General features: G+C 38.7%; 1 protein-coding gene across 1 annotated transcript in view; it reads right to left on the reverse strand.

The window, feature by feature from the left end:
* Positions 1519–21533, reverse strand: part of IL1RL1 (interleukin 1 receptor like 1) — a 33906-nt gene continuing 13891 nt past the window's right edge. Inside the window, exons 2-8 of the mRNA XM_013995915.2 lie at positions 10722–10928; positions 9688–9895; positions 8321–8495; positions 8062–8224; positions 4305–4376; positions 2799–2940; positions 1519–2707 (exon numbers count right to left, since the gene is read on the reverse strand). Coding sequence (XP_013851369.1) covers positions 2545–2707; positions 2799–2940; positions 4305–4376; positions 8062–8224; positions 8321–8495; positions 9688–9895; positions 10722–10782 — 984 coding nt within the window. The 5' untranslated portion in view covers positions 10783–10928 and the 3' untranslated portion in view covers positions 1519–2544. The remainder of the gene's footprint in view (positions 2708–2798; positions 2941–4304; positions 4377–8061; positions 8225–8320; positions 8496–9687; positions 9896–10721; positions 10929–21533) is intronic.

The raw sequence follows: 21533 nt of genomic DNA on the forward strand, positions 1-21533 counted from the left end.
AGAGCAGTTATAACCATTTTTAATTTACACAGTTGTCAAAAGAGAGTATAACCATGTTTATTTGAAGAAAAACAGGTGAAAGATAGCAAATCCAGCTGAATTAGAAGGAACGAAATCACCAAGTACATGTAAGATGAAAACAGTTCTGATACACAGGTACCTGAGGGACATTCATAAAGTGACAACAGAAGCCAAGCATGGGGATAAGGACACCATGGCAGTTATGGGGGTGGGGCCTCCCCTTTCCTGCAGGATCTGTGGTGCCCACCAGCCCCACAAACATCACCCAAAGGTAACTTTGCAACATGGCCCACATGTGCTGGTCCTGTGGTGACACAGTTACAACTAGTATTATTCTGACAACCCACAGAACACGACAGCATTGAAAATCATCTATAGTTCTCATGATTCCACTGGTTTTAAAAAAATTACAAATCAGTGGTTAAAGTGTAGTTAAAACAAGAAAAATGCCAAGCACCACGTCAGGCAGAGACAAAATGACCATTATCCCATTGGTGGTCTGTTTTCTCTTTTCTCCCAATCACGCTGTACCTTTGTGGGTTTATCCAAGTTCATCTGGGATACTCCCCACTTGGGGGTATAAAGTGGGATTTTAACTCTCCCTGTTGTGGCTCAGAGTAAGGAACCAACTAGTACCCATGAGGACATAGGTTCAATAAGTGGGTTAAAGATCCTGTGCTGCTGTTACCATGAGCTTTGGTGTAGGTTGCAGATGCTGCTAGGATCTGGCATTGCTGTGGCTATGGCATAGTCTGGCAGCTGCAGCTCCAATTTGACCCCCGGCCTGGAAACTCTCATATGAGAAAGTGCAGCCCCCCCCGCCCCCCAAAAAACCTACATAGTTGTAAAGTACAGGTAAAAAAATACAGATATTTGCCAAAAATTTCTCCCTACTCTTTGTTACACTGGATGAAGTGTTTCATCTAACAAATGGAGTGTCTTTCCCTGGACATGCAAACAAGTAAGGGAACTGACAGATGCCTCGGAAGGAAATATTTGAACAGTTATTTTTGCTTTCATCATTGAGTACAGTAACATATGTGGGGAGTGAGAGGAAGATGTGCTTGCCCCAGAGGGAAGGAGTGTGGCCTCACTGACTTGTTAATGCTGTCTGAGCGTGTGGATGATGAAAAGCACAGTGACTGTTCCATGGCTTCTCTCTGTCTTGAATTCTCTACAGAGGATGTATCCCCTTGTTGCCTACACCCAAGACAGATCATTTCTCCACCTGCCTCCTCCTCTCACGGGAACATTTGTGAAAGAGAATGTTACCTTTTTCAGAGATGATGCATAGTGCCTGAAATCAATCCACTGAAGAGTAGTCAGTTTCACATTTTTATAACTATTTTATTGCATCAGGTTATGATGAAGTCAGTCAAAGCAGGCTAGATCGAGAGTAAACTACAAACTAACAAACTTCTAGGGAAACTGTAAATAATTCGGCCTCTCCAACTTATGAGGAAAGTTATTCAACCTAACCAATGTAAATGTGTTGTGTTTTTATGAGTGTAATTAAGGCTTATAGCAAGAGAAAGAGAAGTGTACAAACATAGTTTTCCTTGATAACTTTAGTGTGTGTTCATTTATTCATTCAACAAATAGTTACTGAGCATGCGCTGGGTGCCAGGCACTTGTACCACAGGATGCCAAGATGGGTAAGATGTCATTCCTGCCTTCATGAAGTTTACAGTCATGTGGGAAGAACCTTCAGACAGATCTCTGTAAGTGTAATGAGTGCAGTGACAGAGACAGAATGCCATAGGAATACAGTGAAGGATGTACTCCAAACTGCTGTTCAAAGAAGGCTCCTTGGAAGAGGTGACAATTGAATTGCGTGTTGAATAACAGATGCAATAAAGAAATTGTCTGAGCTACCAGACTCCCCATGAGTTCCACCTAAATTTAATATCTTATAAAGTTTAATAATTATAAGGCATGTCTTATTACAAAGTAGCAGCTAAATTTTTCCTACTGGACCAGGCAGTAATTAAATGCTTTACCTTTTCTTCCACTTTGCCAACCTCACTAAAAAAACAAATATGTGTTCTTTAGGACAAAAAATTACAAGTTATAAAAGGGAACATATTTGTTACAAAAATTATAAAAGGTAACAAAACAATGTGATCACTGTTTGCTGTTGTGTTTTCTTTCACATACAGTGAGATGGGGTTAATGGACTGGAACCGCCAAGGAAGCATTTGGATTTTGGAGAAGAATCAAGAGGAGGAGGAGAAGGAGGGAAAGGAGAAGAAGGGGGAAGAGGGGGACTGGGAATGGGGGAGGGGGAGGAGAGGAAGAGGAGGTTAAAGAAGTGAAGCAGTGGAGATGTGACCAGACAGCAGGAAATATTCTGAGAAGACCAGATTACAAATGGTCAGCGTTCTCTAGAGAAGGACAAATTATGAGATGGACCACTCTGTTGTCTTGATGGATTCCCCTGGAACCACACTCCAACACTCTGCTGTTCTCTAAGAAAGTGATTTTTGCTTAGAGTTGATACAGCCAATTCCGGTGACCTAAGTCTCAGGGACATGTCTTACTTGAATTTTTCCTCCTTAGTCTCATGGTGCGCTTGCTCAAACCATGCAAATTCAAGGCCGCACAGTTGTACTTCAGAGATAAATCCTCTTCCTTTACCTCCTTTATCATTAAAATGGTGTTTAAGCAAGTCAGCTCACTGCTGAAACTAAGAAGGCAATCTGTTACTTTTGGCGCCTACTTTGCAGTTGCAAACTGTGGGAAGGGAAGGGGGTGATTCAGCTACAGGTCAAAATTACCTTTGATTTTGCTCTTGTACCTCTTGTATCCTTGCTTCACTATTGTTCTCAACATTTTTTCCGTTAACCTGCCACAGCACGTCTGCCATGATCTGAGGGCCTTTCCCAAAGCAAGCAGAGCACGTTATGTTTGCTGGTTTTCCTAGATGAGAAGAAAAGGAATTCACCAATAAAACTAAGTTCTGCAAATAGGGCTTTGTTCAATGTAATGTGAACAAAACCTCACAGAACATCTAGCGTGAGCCATGAATTTCCCTTCCGTGTCTTCCCCACCTTCTCCTTTCTCCCATCTCCCTGACCTCCTCCTCTCCCTCACCATCTTCCTTGCACTCCCAGTTCAGGTTGAAGCTTAGCCCCCACTCCCCTGCAGCAGAAACTGAAGAGACTTCACTGACACCACACTACAATCTAAGATTTCCCTTTACTATATACATTATAATTTATTTTATTTTTTTCATTGTAATTTACTTTTAACTATCCTCTTTCACAACTTTCTCCCCCTACTGAATTCTCTTCAGGTCTCTGTAAACTATCTTTGCAGGTAAGGCAACTCTACCTGACTCAGCTATACTCCTAGTGTTTAATCCTTCAACGAGAGCACCCCCCATTCCCACTCCTGTAACTTGCAACTTCCTCCCTTCAAAACTGAAAGATTAAGGGCTGCTTCCTGCCTTGGGAGGTATATTCAGCCCTCCCTTTCTGCGTCCTTAGTTTCTATGTCAAGAATTAGGCATCTGAAGAGGGATGAGGAGCTCAAAGTCTCTTAGAAGGTGACAGTAGTAAAAACAAATGATCAGAACACAAGATATACTAGTGTCCTAATAGAAGGCTAGACAAAATTTTCTTTGGTGGCCCTGCACTTGATCAGATGGTGGTTCTAACCCTTCCCTCTAGAAGGTAAGGAGGCTGGCATGGAGGATTTCACAGAGAAGGGGATATTTGAGCTTAGCATCTAGGAGTGAGAAGGAGAGCATGGGAAAAAGCAGGGAAGAATGTGGAAATCCTGCAAATCAGTGGAATAACCATGAGGTGGTTAGTCAGTGTGGTCTTGTTTTACATGCTAAGAACTTTGAAGTGGATCCCATATCTAGAAGGGAACCAGGAAAGACAGAGATGGACAGAGGCAGAAAGTCTGGCTCATCCTTCTGCCATTGTTTATCCACACCCTTGGGTGTGTCACTGAGCATATCCAAGTCTAAGTATTCACAGGCATGCAGTGGGGACAATGTCAACTGCCAGATAGAAGTGAAAAGGAAATGAGGGTACATGCATGAAAGTACCATGAATTACAAAATGCAGTAGAAATGGACATGCTGTATATTGTTGTGACCACATGTTTCTAACACTAACAAGTCCCTGAGATTGGTGTTTCCAAATATGGCATCTCTTTTAAATCTTAAGATCCTCTAAGCTAATAACCCAACCTCCACTTGGGAAATTCAGAACAGGAATCATATGGAATGATTTTCCAGGCAACGTGTGCAAGTACTGTTAATGTTTTCTTACCAATTTCCACATCCTTTGTTTCATTTTGTGAAGGAGCTATAATTTCTGGAAACAAAGAAACACTTTGCTCATCTGAAATTAGAGATGAAAAGAGAATGGAAATATTAGGAGGGCATTGGGTGGGCATCAATATAAAGCTTGTATTTTCATACTTCTATCTTATTTCATAGTCACATTTCTCAAATTTTTTGGATAGTGACCAATGGCAACAAATACACATGCATGTACCCACACACAAATGAAACAAAAGCATTCTAGTGATACTTTCTCTTACTATCTACGGTGTTTTTTGACATCTTATATTTTCTTTTTTTATCATTGAGACAAATGCTATTTGATCCATGAAGTTAATTGCATGATTTAGCAATTTTCAGTAAACCACAATTCTATAGAAGAAGCATAATGCTACAGGGGAGATTTAAAAAGACTCACAAAAGTGATAAACCCAAGTCCACACTTCTGCCAACAACTTTCCTCCCAGGGGGCCCACCCTATCAGGAAGTTCTAATTCCTGTGGCACAAATGCCTAGAGACAGTGAAAGAAGGGGTCTTGTGGAACATGGCTGCATTCCTGCACTCCTTGAATCTCAATTATTTCAGGACCCTACAGGTTTTGATGTGAAACACCGAGATGCACTAACCCCAGTGTTGTCTGGTGATGATTATCCTACAGGAATGGAGCATTTGAAAACTCCAAACAAAAATGTCTCTCCACTGTTGCTTTCCCCTAAGAAATCTGCCACATATAAAAGTGCTGCTTCATCTACACCAATAAGTCCAGCTATGCTAAGGAGACCTCAACTCTTTGTAGATTTGATATTTTTGATTATAAAGTCTTGCCCTTGTGGGATTTTATAAAATTTAAAGTAAATTTGAAAAAAAAATAGAATTAAATGACCTCCTGAAGGTCATGGATGATGTTGAGAGCTTTAAAAACCACCCAACAACATCTATGTATCTTTTTATAAAGCTACAAACTAAAGGCTGAGCAATCTCCACCCAAATGGACCAGAAACCTTAAAAAAGATACTCTACTCCAGAAGAAAAAGAGGAGGCCCACATCAAGAGGTAGGAAGGGCGATTTCATGATATAAACAACCCCATACCTCTGGGGTGGGAAGCTCCACAGACTGAAAACTAACTGGTTCACAGAGACTCACCTACAGGAGTGAGAGTTCTGAGCCCCACATCAAACCCTCACCTGCAGGGATCTGGCACTGGGAGAAAGAGCCCCTGGAGCATCTGGCATTGAAGGCCAGTGGGGCTTGTGCACAGGAGCTCCACAGGACTGGAGGAAATGGAGACCCCATTCTTAAAAAGTGCACACGGAATTTCACATGCACTGGATCCCAGGGCAAAGCGAAGTCTCCATAGGAATCTGGGTCAAACCTGACTACAGTTCTTGGAGGACCTCCTGGGAAAATACAGGTGAATGTGGCTTGTTGTGAGGATGGACATTGAAAGCAAAGCTCTGGGGAATATTCAGCAACCGTGCCTTTCTCTGGAGGTGGCCATTTGGGGATAATCCGGCCCCACCCATCAGTCAGCACTGAAAAGCCCCAGGGCAAACAAAAATCTGTGGGATCACAGCCCCACCCCTCAGTAAACAGACTACCTAAAGACCCCTCAGGCACACAACTGCCTTTAATCCCATCCAGACTAAGCTCCATCCACCAGAGGGATTAGAATCAGCTCCACCTACCAGTGGGCAGGCGTCAGCCCCTCCTATCAGGAAGCCTACAGCAAGCCCCCATACTGACTTGAGCCACAAGGGGGGCAGACACCAGAAGAGAGGCTACAACTCTATTATCTGTAAAAAGGTCACCACACCACAAACCTATAAAAATGAAAAGACAGAGAACTATAACTCAGATGAGAGAGAAAGGAAAAACCCCAGAAAATCAGCTAAGGAGAGTCTCAGCCTCCAGGAAAAAGACTTTACGCTGTTGATGCTAAAGATGATGCAAGACGTTGGAAATAAACTGGAGGCAAAGATGGATAACTTACAGGAAACACTGACCAAAGAGATATGAGATATCAAACTTAAACAAGAAGAGATGCGAAATACAATAACTGAAATAAAAAATTCATTAGAAGCAGCTAACAGCAGAATACAGGAGGCAGAAGAACGAATAAGCAAGGTGGATGACAGATTAGTGGAAATTATGGATGCAGAACAGAAAAGAGAAAAAAGATTGAAAACAAATGTAGAGAGTCTCAGAGAACTCCGGGACAATGTGAAATGCACCAACATCTGTATTATAGGGGTGCCAGAAAGAGAAGAGAGAGAGAAGGGGACAGAAAAAATATTCCAAGAGATAATAGCTGAAAACTTCCCTAACATAGGAAAGGAACCACCCACTCAAATCCAGGAAGCATAATGAGTACCATATAAAATAAACCCAAGGAGGAACACACTGAGACACATATTAATCAAACTAACCAAAATTAAAGACAAAGAGAAAATCCTGAAAGCAGCTAGGGAAAAGAAACAAGTAACATACAAGGGAACCCCAATAAGGTTATCAGCAGATTTTTCAGCAGAAACTCTGCAGGCCAGAAGGGAGTGGCATGATATATTTAACGTGATGAAAGGAAAAAACCTCCAACCAAGATTACTCTACCCAGCAAGGCTCTCATTCAGATTTGAAGGAGAAATAAAAACCTTCACAGATAAGCAAAAGTTGAGAGAATTCAGCAACACTAAACCAGCCTTACAACAAATACTAAAGGAACTTCTCTAGGCAGAAAAGAAAACACAGCAACAGGAAACAAAAATTCCACAAATGACAAGGCTCACCAGTAAAGGTACATATACAGTAAAGATATGAAATTATCCGTGCACAAATATACCATCAAAATCAGAAATCATGAGAAGAGGTAGGTACAAATGCATGACACTGGAGATGAATTTGCAATTAAGAGAACAATAACTTAAAACAATCTCATATACATATAGACTCTTATATCAAAACTTCAGAATAACTGCAAACCAAAAATCTACAACTGATACACAAACAAGGAATCTCTGGAGAAGTAAATAAGTGCATAATCCACCATAAATGGGGTCATTTGACATCATTCTTGGAATGCTGAAGTCTTCTTAGATCTGATTCTGATTTCCTCTCCATCAAAGAAGTTATGATAATTATAATTAAATAATGCAACCGTACAATTAAATTAAAAAAAGCTTCTTACAAAACTTCTAATCCAGTTAGTTGTATTAGAGATTAAATAGTTTTTTTTCCTACTCATAGAACCTCTGACAACAAATTGGGAGAGAGTTAATCCTGTTCTCCAGACAGTTGTTTTGCAGTTCAAAGTTAGTTTGGTTAGTGTTCAGATCACATTATCTTGTTGTTGTTATCTTGGGTTTTTTTGGCCATGCTTGGGGCATGTGAGAGTTCCCAGGCCAGGGACTGAATCCAAGCCACAGAAGTGACAACACCAGATCCTTAACCTACTAGGCCAGGAGGGAACTTTAAATGATATTACCTTTGAAAAATTAAGCCATAGGGGAGAGAACATGTGTGGCTTTGGATTAGTGACATAATTTCCTTCTAAAATATCTTAAATCTGATAGTGCATTTAGAAAATCTCTAAATCTGTGTTGTAGTAGAGAATGTGAAAGATAAGATGGGGGAGAAGGAAGTTCCAGGAGGAGGATGAAAGTACAGGCAAGCCAACAAGAAGGGCTCAACTTCACTCACGTTACCTTTTTTTCAAGTATTGCATTATGTTAAACTTAGGTGCTTACCAATAACTGTAAATGACCTGGTTGCTGACACACTATAATTGACTCCATTCTCATTGTGCAGAAATTTACATGTGTAATCACCAGTGTCCTTGCTGGTTGCATTGTCAATCAGCAAAAATGCCCTGTATGCTTGGTACCTTGATCCTTGAAGAACTTCACAGTTCTGAAATGAAAATGTCCAGTCCACTTTCAGTCATTCTTTACTAACGTCTATTTTCATAGTGTAATTTTCACTGACTTCCCACAAGTTTCCTATTACCTTAAACCACTCAACAGGTGCTGTCCAATTGTAGAGGTCAATTGTAGGACAAACTATTTTGGAATTTTTTTCTGATCCAGAAGTTGTTGTGTATACCAGATGATCTGGAATATGGCAACCTGGTTGTTTTTTGTGAATGGTGACATTCACATATCCAGTCTTATTGGAGGTAGGACTATTAAAACAAATCAAACAATTTTTTAAGTCACTGAACACTATGAAATATAACTTTCACTTAATTATGCTTTTCTTCTTAAAACAATTGATATATAGTGGTTCTTATTTTAAAATAATCATTAGACATATACACCCTCCTATATATAGAAGAGATGGGTAATGGGGACCTACTGTATAGCACAGAGAAACTTACTTAGTATCACTTATAGAACTGATTCACTTTGCTGGAAGCCTGAAATCAACACTACTTTGTAAGTCAACTATATTTCAATAAAATTTAAAAACTACATCAATAAAACTCAAAAAAATGAAAAATAAAATTAAAATCATAAAAATCTAGAGTTTTAAATGCTTTTTTTGTTACACTTTAGATAAAACATAAACCCTACAATAGCCCTAAAACTGACTCCTTCACTGTTTCTTTGTGTACTATATGTGCTATAATGCCAAGAACAGATATAATAAAGATAATTAACATGTGTTGAGTTTACTATGTACCACTCACAGTGGTAACATTACCTCATCTTATTCTCACACCACACTTTGAAGTAGGTTCTATTATCACATGTTTTACAGCTGAGGAGACAAGGATGGAGAAGTAACTTGCCAGCCACCCACAGCTACCTAGTGACAGACTGTGAATTTGAGACTGTTTGACCTCAGAACCTGTGCACCTAACTACACACATCTTGCCTTTTGATGTAGTTTATCAGACATCTTGTGTGTACAAAACAGGCACCAAATTATAGCACTTGACAGTTTATAAGTGGAGCAAGTGGTTTTCAGGCACCCAATCTCCCGTAATCCTCCTGGGCTTGCCCTGCAGTTGGAAGGCATAGGTGATCTTTCATATCCATCATAGACCACCGTGATGGCCCACATCTAGGTTACTGTTTTTTATGCTGGTTTGTTCTGATTTGGAGCCCAAAGTGAGCAGTTTCTCTTAGTTCACTGGTCCCTAGAAAAGCTAGGTCTTTTCCTATTTGGGCTACAAATTAACCCCTGAAATTGTATGTCCCAAAGGTCAGTTCACCACTGCCTAAACCCCAACCTGCAGGTGTACCTAGAAGTGCTTTCATTCAAACCATTTAATAAATTCAACCATTCCAGAAAGGTCTGGAAAGCAAAGGGAAGTGAGGGCAGCTCAGGATATCAACACTTAAAGACCAAGGAGCAGGCCTGGATGGTACCTTCTGATGATACAAGTATAAAATCCAGTGTCGCTGACTTTGGCTGGGAGAAACTTAAGGCGCTCGCCTGAGGCAACGATGTGGCTTCTTCCCTGGGTGCTGATACTCTTGTCATTTGAGTAATACCAGTCCACAGGGTATCGAGAGTGGTCTTGTCGGGGACATTTCACAATTAAAGCCTCATTTTCCAGGCCCCAAGATGATTTGACTGCAAATTAAAAAGAAAAAATATATATAATATGATCCTGATATGACCATATAAAAAGATTACAGTTTCTAGCTTCTAAATATCCCCTTCTAAGATTAAATTTAGAAATGGGTCACTCTTTGTGCACTTAAACAGAGAAAGAATAAGTAAATGATCTAAGAGTTTTGCTGAAACATTCTAATGGGTACCACAGATTAGTTGATTTAATTTAATTTAATTAGATGGGGAAACTAATCCCCCCATATCTCTCCAACAGAAAGCAATCACATCCATCTACACAAAGCATGTTGCTGTAGTTTAACAAATGCTGACAATAAATCCTATGTGCAGGCACCCTGTTAAATTATGATGTATGGAGTTACCATTGTGGCTCAGCAGGTTAAGAACCCGACTCATATCCATGAGATGTGGGTTTGATCCCTGGCCTCCTTCAGTGGGTTAAGGATCCATTGTTACGGCAAGCTGCAGCATAGGTTGCAAATATGGCTCAGATTCGGCGTTGCTGTGGCTGTGGTATAGGCCGGCAGCTGCAGCTCTAATGCAGCCCCTAGCCTGGTAACTTCCATATGCCATGGGTGTGCCTCTAAAAAAAAAAAAAGACAAGAAAAAAATTGTGATGTATTTGAATATGTATAATCAAAATGATATGTTGTGAAGAATTTGTCCTGATAGACTGGTGATGAAGATTGACTGTAGAACATAATTGAGTTTTCCAGGTTACCACTGAGCTGGAGCAACTGGCAAAAAGCACAGTAAAACAAGGTAAAGGTTCTTAGAATTACTTAATATAAAATTTAAAAAATTTCAGTTCATAGGAAATACTTACTAAACTTAGCTGATGTGGAAGGTAGAAGCATTGATAGAATTGTCAAGACCCAAAGTCTCATTCTCAGTCTCTCAATCCTGAGCAAGTGTTGGTGCCTGACTCTCAAGATGATTCAGGTTGAATCTGCAACACACGATGGTGATCCTTTTCCCTAGGAGATTGTTGGTGCTCCTTACAATTTCTAGCTAAAAAGCGTTGTCAGTATCTCTGCCAAAAAACAAATCGTACTAAATCACAAGCAAAATATTTATAGCTGTGACTTCTGCCAGCTCAATACTCTCCAGGAGAACTCGTCATTAACAGATCTTTAGTATATATACATATGTGTTTATGTGTAGCAGCAGACTTCAGACATGCATCATTGCATTTATTCCTACTGGACCTTTGGATCATGCAGGCCTTAGGATGACCGTGCTCTTTCACAGTCTCATGAGAAATGTACTGAAAGAAGCTAAAGTAAGAGGAAGGAAAATGAGTTTCTATTTTTGAAAGAAAATAATGCCATAACATTCAACAGACCCTAGAAAATACAATATAAATGCTTATACAAAACCACAGACATCCACACAGGCTGGGAGCTGCACGTACATACACACACACACACAGGACCCACAAGGACACAGGCAAAGTTTCATCTCAAAGCAACTAAGGAATATAGGAAAGTGATGGGTAAAACAGTCATCAAATAATTGCCCTCAACACTATGCCAACACCTCCCATTTGTCCTTGTTCCAATTTGTCCCCAAGATTCAACATAGGCTTTCTAAGAAGAGTTGAAAGTCTGAAAAATAATTACACTCTTTTTTCCTCTCAGAAGAAGAATAACAACTATACATATATATATATTTTTTTTTCTTAAAAAATCAAGGGAGGGATGGAAGTGACAGAGAAATACAGAATGAATACAACAACACTTGATGTATTTTAAGAAAGCACATTTCCCCTAAACATGAATTCTTGGTGCTTTACTTGTTACATGTATGGAAAAGCTTTTACCAGAAATTTTAGATAAGTAATCGATGCTTACCCAAACTGAAGGACAGAGGGAATGAACTCCAGGTCAATGACTGAGCTGCGAATAGTTTCCAGATCTTGTGGCTCCCTCCCTGAAGGCTCCTCACATGCATGCACTCTCTCTTTTATTTTAAAGGGGAGCTCTTCAAAGACATTCTTCAACTTACCACTCCACCCACTCCGAAATTTTTATTTTTAGCCACAAATAATGACTTGTTCAAACATGCTCATGCATCATGTACCAAGAATTCTTGACCTTGGTACATAAATATTTAAACATGAGGGCATTGAATAATCCTTTAGAAGGAGCAGTCAAATCATCTCCCTATTTTAGCTTCAGTCTCTCAAGCTGACTGATGCCTGTTGTTTATTGACCTGAAATTATTGCCCTTTGAGTTCCAAATGCTTTCAAAGTCTTGGGACTTTGAGACTGCTCTTTCAGATACTCATTGACACTTTGTCAGACACCAGTTAGGAAGGCTCAGTCAGTTATGGCTGCTTTGGTGCTGAGAGTTTGGAAAGCAAAGTAGAGGCAAGCAATGATAAGCAAGCAGGACTTTATGGGATCTTGAAAATGTTTGGTTTGGGGTCCAGAATATGACACTGTCTCATCCAAAAACAGATTCCAGCTCCTCAGATTTAAGTGCCCATGGGGCTCTCAAGTTTGGATAGGAAAAGGAAATTTTTCTAAAGAGTTCAGAGAAATAGCTGGGGGTTTGAGTAAGAAGGCTGCCTTAAGAGAAATGACAAGGAAAATTATATCCTTCAACCCTGGGGCTCCATGTGAAACAAATGCAAATTTCAAGATTTCCTTTTAAAAACACATAGCTAGTATGACTCAGTCATGAGTAACTTCAACTTAACTTTTACAACTCACCACATCCCAGAAGAATTCAGGGACCAATTCCAGACATGCACAATAATACAATGACAAAGCCAAGCCTTCTCTAGAACTCACTTTGTGCCAGATACAGTCCTAAACGATTTACGTGTATTAACTGCTTCATTCTCACAACCACCCAGTGAGGTGAACATCATCATCATCATCATTATTATTATTATTATTATTATTATTGCCATTTTACAAACAAGGACACTGAGTCACTGTCACCAAGGGGGTAAGCAAATCATGAAAGTCATATTCCTCTAAGAGGTGGAGCCAGAATTTGAACCCAAATGGGTTGGCTCCAAAGGCTAGATTCCTTGTCACTAAATTATCCTGCCCCCAGGTGAGAAAGGTTAAGAAAGGAGGCACAATCCAAAGAAAGTTCTGGTCTGTTGGGGGCCAGCTGACCACACCATCCACCCCCACAGATGGGGCCCCCCCCATATCTGCAAGGACATCAGTCATGTGCTGTCAGAGGAAGAGAGGCAAAGTGTCATCATTGGGAGATTCACCACAAGATGTTTGGCATACATTCTAGGAAGGAGATATGCTCATTGCTATTCTTGACTTAGTTGTCAAAGTTTTATATTTAAAATCATAGGAGTTTTGACATTAAGATGAGACCACAGAATCAGAATCTTGGAACAATGCCCAGGACACTGTCAGCGATAGATAATATTTTGACAAATAAAATAATACAAACTTGAATGTTATTATTATTTTTTTGTCTTTTTGTCTTTTTAGGGTTGCACAAATAGTATATGGAGGTTTTTAGGCTAGGGGTCTAATTGGAGCTGTTGCTGCAGGCCTACGCCACAGCCACAGCAACACCAGATCCAAGCTGTGTCTGTGACCTACACCATAGCTCATGGCAATGCTGGATCCTTAACCCACTGAGTGAGGCCAGAGATTGAACCCACAACTTCATGGTTCCTAGTCAGATTCGTTTCTGCTGAGCCACAATGGGAACTCCCCAACTTGAATATTCTTATACCTGACTACAATCTTACATTCTGTACCCAAAAACATGTTTTACTAAATCTAGGCATTTATTCATTTAGGCTAGGCCATAGTTACCTTGATTTCTTAGTTTTAATATGGTTTAAGTTAGAGTTTTACTATCATAATCATGGAATGTTGAAGAAACATTTAATAAAGTCTAGCTAGTATGATATGTAAAAGCTATTATTATAAAATAATTTAGGCAATTTTTCAACAACTATGTCCTTTCATTCAAAGTACATTTCTGGAGAATTTGATGGGAATACAACAACAGTAAGAGTTTTTAACACCCCATTCACCTCAATGGACAGATTCTCTAGACAGAAAATCAATAAGGCAATGGAGATCCTAAATGACACAGTAGAAAATTTGGATTTGTAAGGTTGATGTCAGAGAATGTTTTGCTTATGTTATCTTCCAGGAGATTGATGGTGTCTTGTCTTATATTTCAACCTTACAAATGTTTTCTCAGGTCAGTATCCCAAAGCAACAGAAATAAAAGTAAAAATAAACCAATGGGACCTAATCAAACTGAAAAGCTTTTGCACAGCAAAGGAAACCAAAAAGAAAACAAAAAGACAACTTACAGAATGGGAGAAAATAGTTTCTGATGATGCAACTGACAAGGGCTTAATCTCTAGAATATGCAAGCATCTTATACAGCTCAACAGCAGAAAAGCCAACAACCCAATGGAAAAATGGGCAAAAGACCTGAATAGATATTTCTCCAAAGAAAATACACAGATGGCCAACAAGCACATGAAAAAATGCTCAACATCCCTGATTATTAGAGAAACACAAATCAAAACTACCATGAGGTTCCACCTCACACCAGTCAGAATGGCCATCATCAATAAGTCCACAAACAACAAATGCTAGAGGGGCTGTGTAGAAAAGGTAACCCTCCTGCACCAGTGGTGGGAATGTAAGCTGGTATGACCACTATGGAGAACAGTATGGAGGTACCTTAGAAAACCATACATAGAACTACCATATGACCCAGCAATCCCACTCTTTGGCATATATCCAGACAAAACTCTCCTTAAAAAAGGCACATGCACCCACATGTTCATTGCAGCTCTATTCACAATAGCCAAGACATGGAACAACCCAAATGTCCATCAACAGATGATTGGATTAGGGAGATGTGGTATACATACACAAAGAAACACTATTCAGCCATAAAAAAGAATGAAATAATGCCATTTGCAGCAACATGGATGGAACTAGAGACTCTCATCCTGAGTTAAGTAAGTCAGAAAGAGAAAGACAAATACCGTATGATATCACTTATATCTGGAATCTGATATACGGCACAAATGAACCTTTCCACAGAAAAGAAAATCATGGACTTGGAGAATAGACTTGTGGTTGCCTAGGGGGAGGGGGAGGAAGTAGGGTGGATTGGGAGCTTGGGGTTAATAGACGCAAACTATTGCCTTTGGAATGGATTAGCAATGAGATCCTGCTGTGTAGCACTGGGAACTATGTCTAGTCACTTATGACAAAGCATGATAAAGTGAGAAAAAAAATGTATATATACATGTATGTATAACTGGGTCACCATGCTGTACAGTAGAAAAAAAATGTATTGGGGAAATAACAATTTAAAAAATTTGAAAAATAAAATAACTGCAATATAATCCCACTCAAGTTAAAATTTAATAAAAATAAAATCAATTGTACCAAAACCTAAAAAATAAAAGTTAGACTTAATTGACATTTTCAGGACATTACATCCAAAAAAATCATAATATATATTCTCCTCAAGTGCACATGGAATATTCTCAAGGATTGATCACGTACTGGGGCACAAAACTAACCTCAACAAATTTAAGATTATAGAAATTATTTCAAGTATCTTCTCAGACCATAGTGGCGTGAAACTAGAAAACAACCGCAGGAAAAGAAATGAGAAAGACCTAATTGCATGGAGACTCAACAACATTTTACTAAAAAACAAGGGGTCAATGAGAAAATGAAGAAGGAAATTAAGAAATACTTTAGGATGAATGGTAATGAGGACACAACCATTCCAAATCCATGGGATGCTGCAAAAGCATTGCTTAGAGGGAATTTCATAGTGATACAGGCTTTCCTCAAAAGAGAAGAAAAATCTCAAATCAAAAACTTAACCCACAATCTAAATGAATTAGCAAAAGAAGAACTAACAAAACCTAAAGGCAGCAGAAGGAAGGAAATCATAAAGATCAGAGAGGACATCAATAAAATAGAGATTCAAAAAACAATAGAAAAAAATAAGTAAAACCAAGATCTGTTTATTTGAAAAGTTAAACAAAATTGACAAACCTCTGGCCAGACTCACCAAGAAGAGGAGAGAAAAAACCCAAATAAACAAAATAAGAAGTGAAAAAGGAGAAGTCTCAGTGGATACTGTAGAAATACAAAAAATTATAAGAGAATATTATGAACAATTATATGCCAAAAAATTGGACAACCTAGAAAGAAATGGACAACTTTCTGGAGACTTACAACCTGCCAAAACTGAATCAAGAAGAAATAGATCAACTGAACCGACCTATCACTAGAAGTGAAATTGATATGTAATAAAAACACTCCCTACAAACAAAAATTCAAGATCAGATGGCCCACAGGTGAATCAAACATACAAAGAAGAACTTATACCCATTCTCCTTAAACTTTTCCAAAAGTTTGAAGAAGAAGGAACACTCCCAAAGACATTCTATGATGCCGCCATCACCCTAATTCCAAAATCAGAAAAAGGTACTTCCAAAAAATAAAATTATAGGCCAATACATTTGATGAATATAGATGCAGAAATTCTCGATAAAATTATAGCCAACAAAATCCAACAACATGTAAATAAGATCATACACCACAACCAAGTGGGATTCATCCCTGGTTCACAAGAATGGTTCAACATACGCAAATAAATCAACGTCATATATTACATTAACAAAAGAAAAATAAAAATACCACATGATCATCTCAAAAGGTACAGAAAAAGCATTTGATAAAGCCCAACATCCATTCATGATCAAAACTCTTACCAAGACGGTTATAGAGGGAACATAACATAATAAAGCCATTTATGACAAACCCACAGCAAATATAATACTCAGAGAAAAACTGAAAGCCTTTCCACTAAAATTTGGAACAAGGCAAGGATGCCCACCCTCACCACTTTTATTCAACATAGTACTGGAAGTCTTAGCCACAGCAATCAGACAAACAAAAGAAATAAAATGTATCCAGATTGGAAGAGAAGAGGTAAAATTGTCACTCTATGCAGATGGCATGATGCTATATATAGAAAACCTTAAGGACTCAACTTGAAAACTACTCAAACTGATCAACAAATTCAGCAAAGTGGCAGAATATAAGATTAACATTCAGAAATCAGTCGCAGTTCTGTATACTAACAATGAAATATTAGAAAAGGAATACAAAAATACAATACATTTTAAATTTACACCCCCAAAAATCAAATAACTGGGAATAAACCCAACCAAGAGGTGACTTATATGCTGAGAACAATAAAACATTAATCAATGAAATTACAGAGGATTAAAAGAAACGGAAAGATACATCATGCTCCTGGGTTTGAAGAACTAATATTGTAAAAATGGCCATACCACCCAAAACAATATACAGATTCAATGCAATTCCTATCAAATGACCCATGACAGTTTTCACAGAACTAGAGCAAACAACCCAAAAATTTATATGGAACCACAAAAGACCCAGAATTGCCAAAGCAATCCTGAGGAACAAAAGCCAAGCAGGAGGCATAACTCTCCCAGACTTCAGACAATATCACAAAGCCACAGTCATCAAGACAGTGTGGTACTGGTACCAAAGCAGACATAGAGACCAAAGGAACAGAATATAGAACCCTGAAATAAACCCAGACACCTAGGGTCAATTAATCTTTGATAAAGGAGGCAAGAATATAAAATGGGGAAAAGACAGTCTTTTCAGAAAATTGTGCTGGGAAAACTGGACAGTCACATGTAAATCAATGAAACTGGAACATACCCTCACATCACACACAAAAATAAACTCAAAATGGCTTAAAGACTTAAATATAAGACAAGACACCATCGAACTCCTAGAAGAGAACATAGGCAAAACATTCTTTGACATCAACTGTACAAATGTTTTCTCAGGTCAGTCCCCCAGGGAAATAGAAAAAAAAGCAAAAGTAAACCAATGGGACCTAATCAGACTGACAAGCTTTTGCACAGCAAAGGAAACCATTAAAAAACCCAAAAAGGCAACTTACAGAATGGGAGAAAATAGTTTCAAATGATGCAATGGACAAGGGGTTAATCTCTAAAATATATAAACAACTTATACAACTCAACAGCAAAAAAGCCAACAACCCAAGTGAAAAATGTGCAAAAAACCTGAATAAATGTTTCTCCAAAGTAGATACAGAAGGCCAAGAAGCACATGAAAAAATCCACAACATCATTGATTGTTAGAGAAATACAAATCAAGACAACTATGAGGTACCACCTCACACCAGTCAGAATGGCCATAATTAACAAGTCCACAAATAACAGATGCTGGGGAGGGTGTGAAGAAAAGGGAACCCTCTTGCACTGTTGATGGGAATGTAAATTGGTACAACCACTATGGAAAACAGTATGGAGATACCTTGGAAAACTATACATAGAAGTACCATATGACCCAGCAATCCCACTCGTGGATATATATCCGGACAAAACTTTCTTTGAAAAAGACACACGCACCTGCATATTCATTGCAGCACTATTCACAACAGCCAAGACATAGAAACAACCTAAATGTCCACTGACAGATGAATGGATTAAGAAGAGGTCATATATATACACAATGGAATATGACTACTCATCCGTAAAAAAGAACAAAATAATTCCATTTGCAGCAACACGGATGGAACTATAAACTCTCATCCTGAGTTAAGTAAGTCAGAAAGAGAAAGACAAATACCATATGACATCAATTATATCTGGAATCTAATATATAGCACAAATAGACCTTTCCACAAAAAAGAAACTCATGGACTTGGAGAATAGACTTGTGGTTGCCAAAGGGGAGAGGGAGAGAGTGGGATGGACTGGGAATCTGGGGTTAAGAGATGCAAACCATTGCTTTTGGAATGGATAAACAATGAGATCCTGCTGTGTGGCACTGGGAACTATATCTAGTCACTTGCAATGGAGCATGATGGAGGATACCATGAGAAAAATAATGTATATATGTATGTGTGACTGGGTCACATTGCTGTACAGTAGAAAATTGACAGAACACTGTAAACCAGCTATAATGCAAAAAATAAAAATCATTAAAAACAAAATAAAAAAAACCAAACTACATTCCAAAGGCAATAGTCTGCATCTATTAACCTCAAGCTTCCAATCCATCCCACTCCCTCCCTCTCCCCCTTGGCAACCACAAGTCTATTCTCCAAGTCCATGAGTTTCTTTTCTGTGGAAAGGTTCATTTGTGCTGTATATTAGATTCCAGATATAAGTGATAGCATATGGTATTTGTCTTTCTCTTTCTGACTTACTTAACTCAGGATGAGAGTCTCTAGTTCCATCCATGTTGCTGCAAATGGTGTTATATTGTTCTTTTTTTACAGCTGAGTAGTATTCCATTGTGTATATATATCACATCATCCTAATCACCATGCTGTACAGTAGAAAAAAAATGTACTGGGGAAATAACAATTGATTACAATTTAAAAAATAAAAAGAACAAAGTTAGAGGGAAAATACCTACAATTCTGCGTGGTTCTTATTTTCAGCATTATTTAAATTTTACAGATTAAAATAAAACTAAAGGACCAGACTGGCTAAATAATTTAACCAATTTTTAAACCAGACTTGTTGAACCTCAAAGACAAGGCTTTTTTTCCCCCCAACATCAACTAAAAAAAGAAAGAGAAGATAGTGATAAAGCCTTCCTTATGATTGTGACTGGGTGATTAAATAAAGTCACCTAATTTACTTAAGGTTCCTCTCTATAAAGAACTAATCATTTTGGCTTCTAACCACTATGACACTATAAAACTAGAAATGTAGTAGTTTATAATAATTTAGCAAGACAAAATGTGAAAGACAAACCTTCTAATAAATAACTAAACCCAAGGTGTTGAGCAGTCATGAATTCTGCCAAGTTAAGCAGAAATCTTCCAGTGCTTTTTTGTTTCAACCCTCTTTCTAAGAATCCTCAAAACTACTCTTCATTTTAATCTAATTAAAATTAACCTAACCTAATTTGGCCATAAATTTATTCTGCTTTTCAAGTTCCAGTTTTGAAATCTGGCATGCCCCTATTTATAATCTAACTCTTTGACAGTTCCACTAAAAAACCCCAAAGACAAATCTTTTTTTTTTTTTTTTTTGGTCTTTTTGTCTTTGTTGTTGTTGCTATTTCTTGGGCCGCTCCCGCAGCACATGGAGGTTCCCAGGCTAGGGGTCGAATCGGAGCTGTAGCCACCGGCCTACGCCAGAGCCGCAGCAACAGCTCACGGCAACGCCGGATCATTAACCCACTGAGCAAGGGCAGGGACCAAACCCGCAACCTCATGGTTCCTAGTTGGATTCGTTAACCACTGCGCCACAACAGGAACTCCCCACCAAAGACAAATCTTTATCATCAGAATAACACCTAGCTGCTTGCATTTGGAACGTGAAATTCCAATTTTTCATAACTTAGAAGATATTCTGTGAGGTTCATTTGTCTTGGCTAGAGTCATAGCTAATTTGAGATAGAAAGTCATAACTCACTGCAGAGCCACGTGAAAACCGGGAAATATTTGCCTTATTAAACTTACGTCAGGTTCTTACTCAGTAATTCTTACAAGAATGAGCAAGGAGAAAATTTTCCTCATTTCATTAGAGGGCATTTTAGATGCCCCTTTACTTCTATTTTTCCTCATGAAAATGTAGAGCCTGCAATGGATGGGGACAGATTTTTTGTGTGGTACTTGACAGCCTGTCCTTCATCTCTGGAAAAGGCTCTGGGCCCAGTCCATCCACTGCATCTCCTTGGGCTAAACACTAATTTCTGATTCTTCTTTGCTACATTCCAAATTCTGGGGCCACTCAGTGCTCACATCCTCCCCTCCATCCTTCTTCTGTCCTCACCCAATTCTCCTCTTCAAAAACTAGAAGCAACTGGTATATATTCAAGGACAAGCTGGAATTAACAATGACTTCTCAAGAACTAAATGATTGTATCTTCCAACTCTCCTCCCTCTCTCACTCCTAAAACCTTTTGCAGCTTTTCCCACAGTCTTCTTATCTTAATGATGATGACTCCACACTCCCAGCTGCTTACCTGGAATCTGCTCATATCTGATTGACCCCCTTCTTCCTCATGTATCTGACAAGCAATCCATCAGGACATCCTACCAGTTTCATCTTCAAAGTACATCCTTCCTACCTCTTCTGCCACCTCCCTTGTTCAAGCCACCCTTCTCTCTCATCTGGAATTTTAAAAAATGTTATTGGAGTATAGTTGACTTACAACGTTGTGTTAGTTTCAGATGTACAGCAAAGCGAATCAGTTCTACATACAAACTTATCCACTCTTTTTTCCCATGTAAGTTATTACAAACAGAGAAAGACAAATATCATATGATGTCACATATATGTGTAATCTAATAAAAATGATACAAAATGACTTATTTATAAGGGGGGATGGAGGAATTGAGATGGTGGGAATAACATATACACACTGTACAGCACAGGGAACTATATCCAATCTCTTGGTATAGGACCAGATAGAGGATAATATGAGAAAAAGAATGTATACACACACACACACACACACACATGCACACACACACATGACTGGGTCACTTTGCTGTACAGCAGAAATTGACACAACACTGTAAATCGATTATATGCTAATAAAAAACCCAAGCATTT

The sequence above is a fragment of the Sus scrofa genome, chromosome 3, assembly GCF_000003025.6.
Source record: "Sus scrofa isolate TJ Tabasco breed Duroc chromosome 3, Sscrofa11.1, whole genome shotgun sequence".
NCBI lineage: Eukaryota > Metazoa > Chordata > Mammalia > Artiodactyla > Suidae > Sus > Sus scrofa.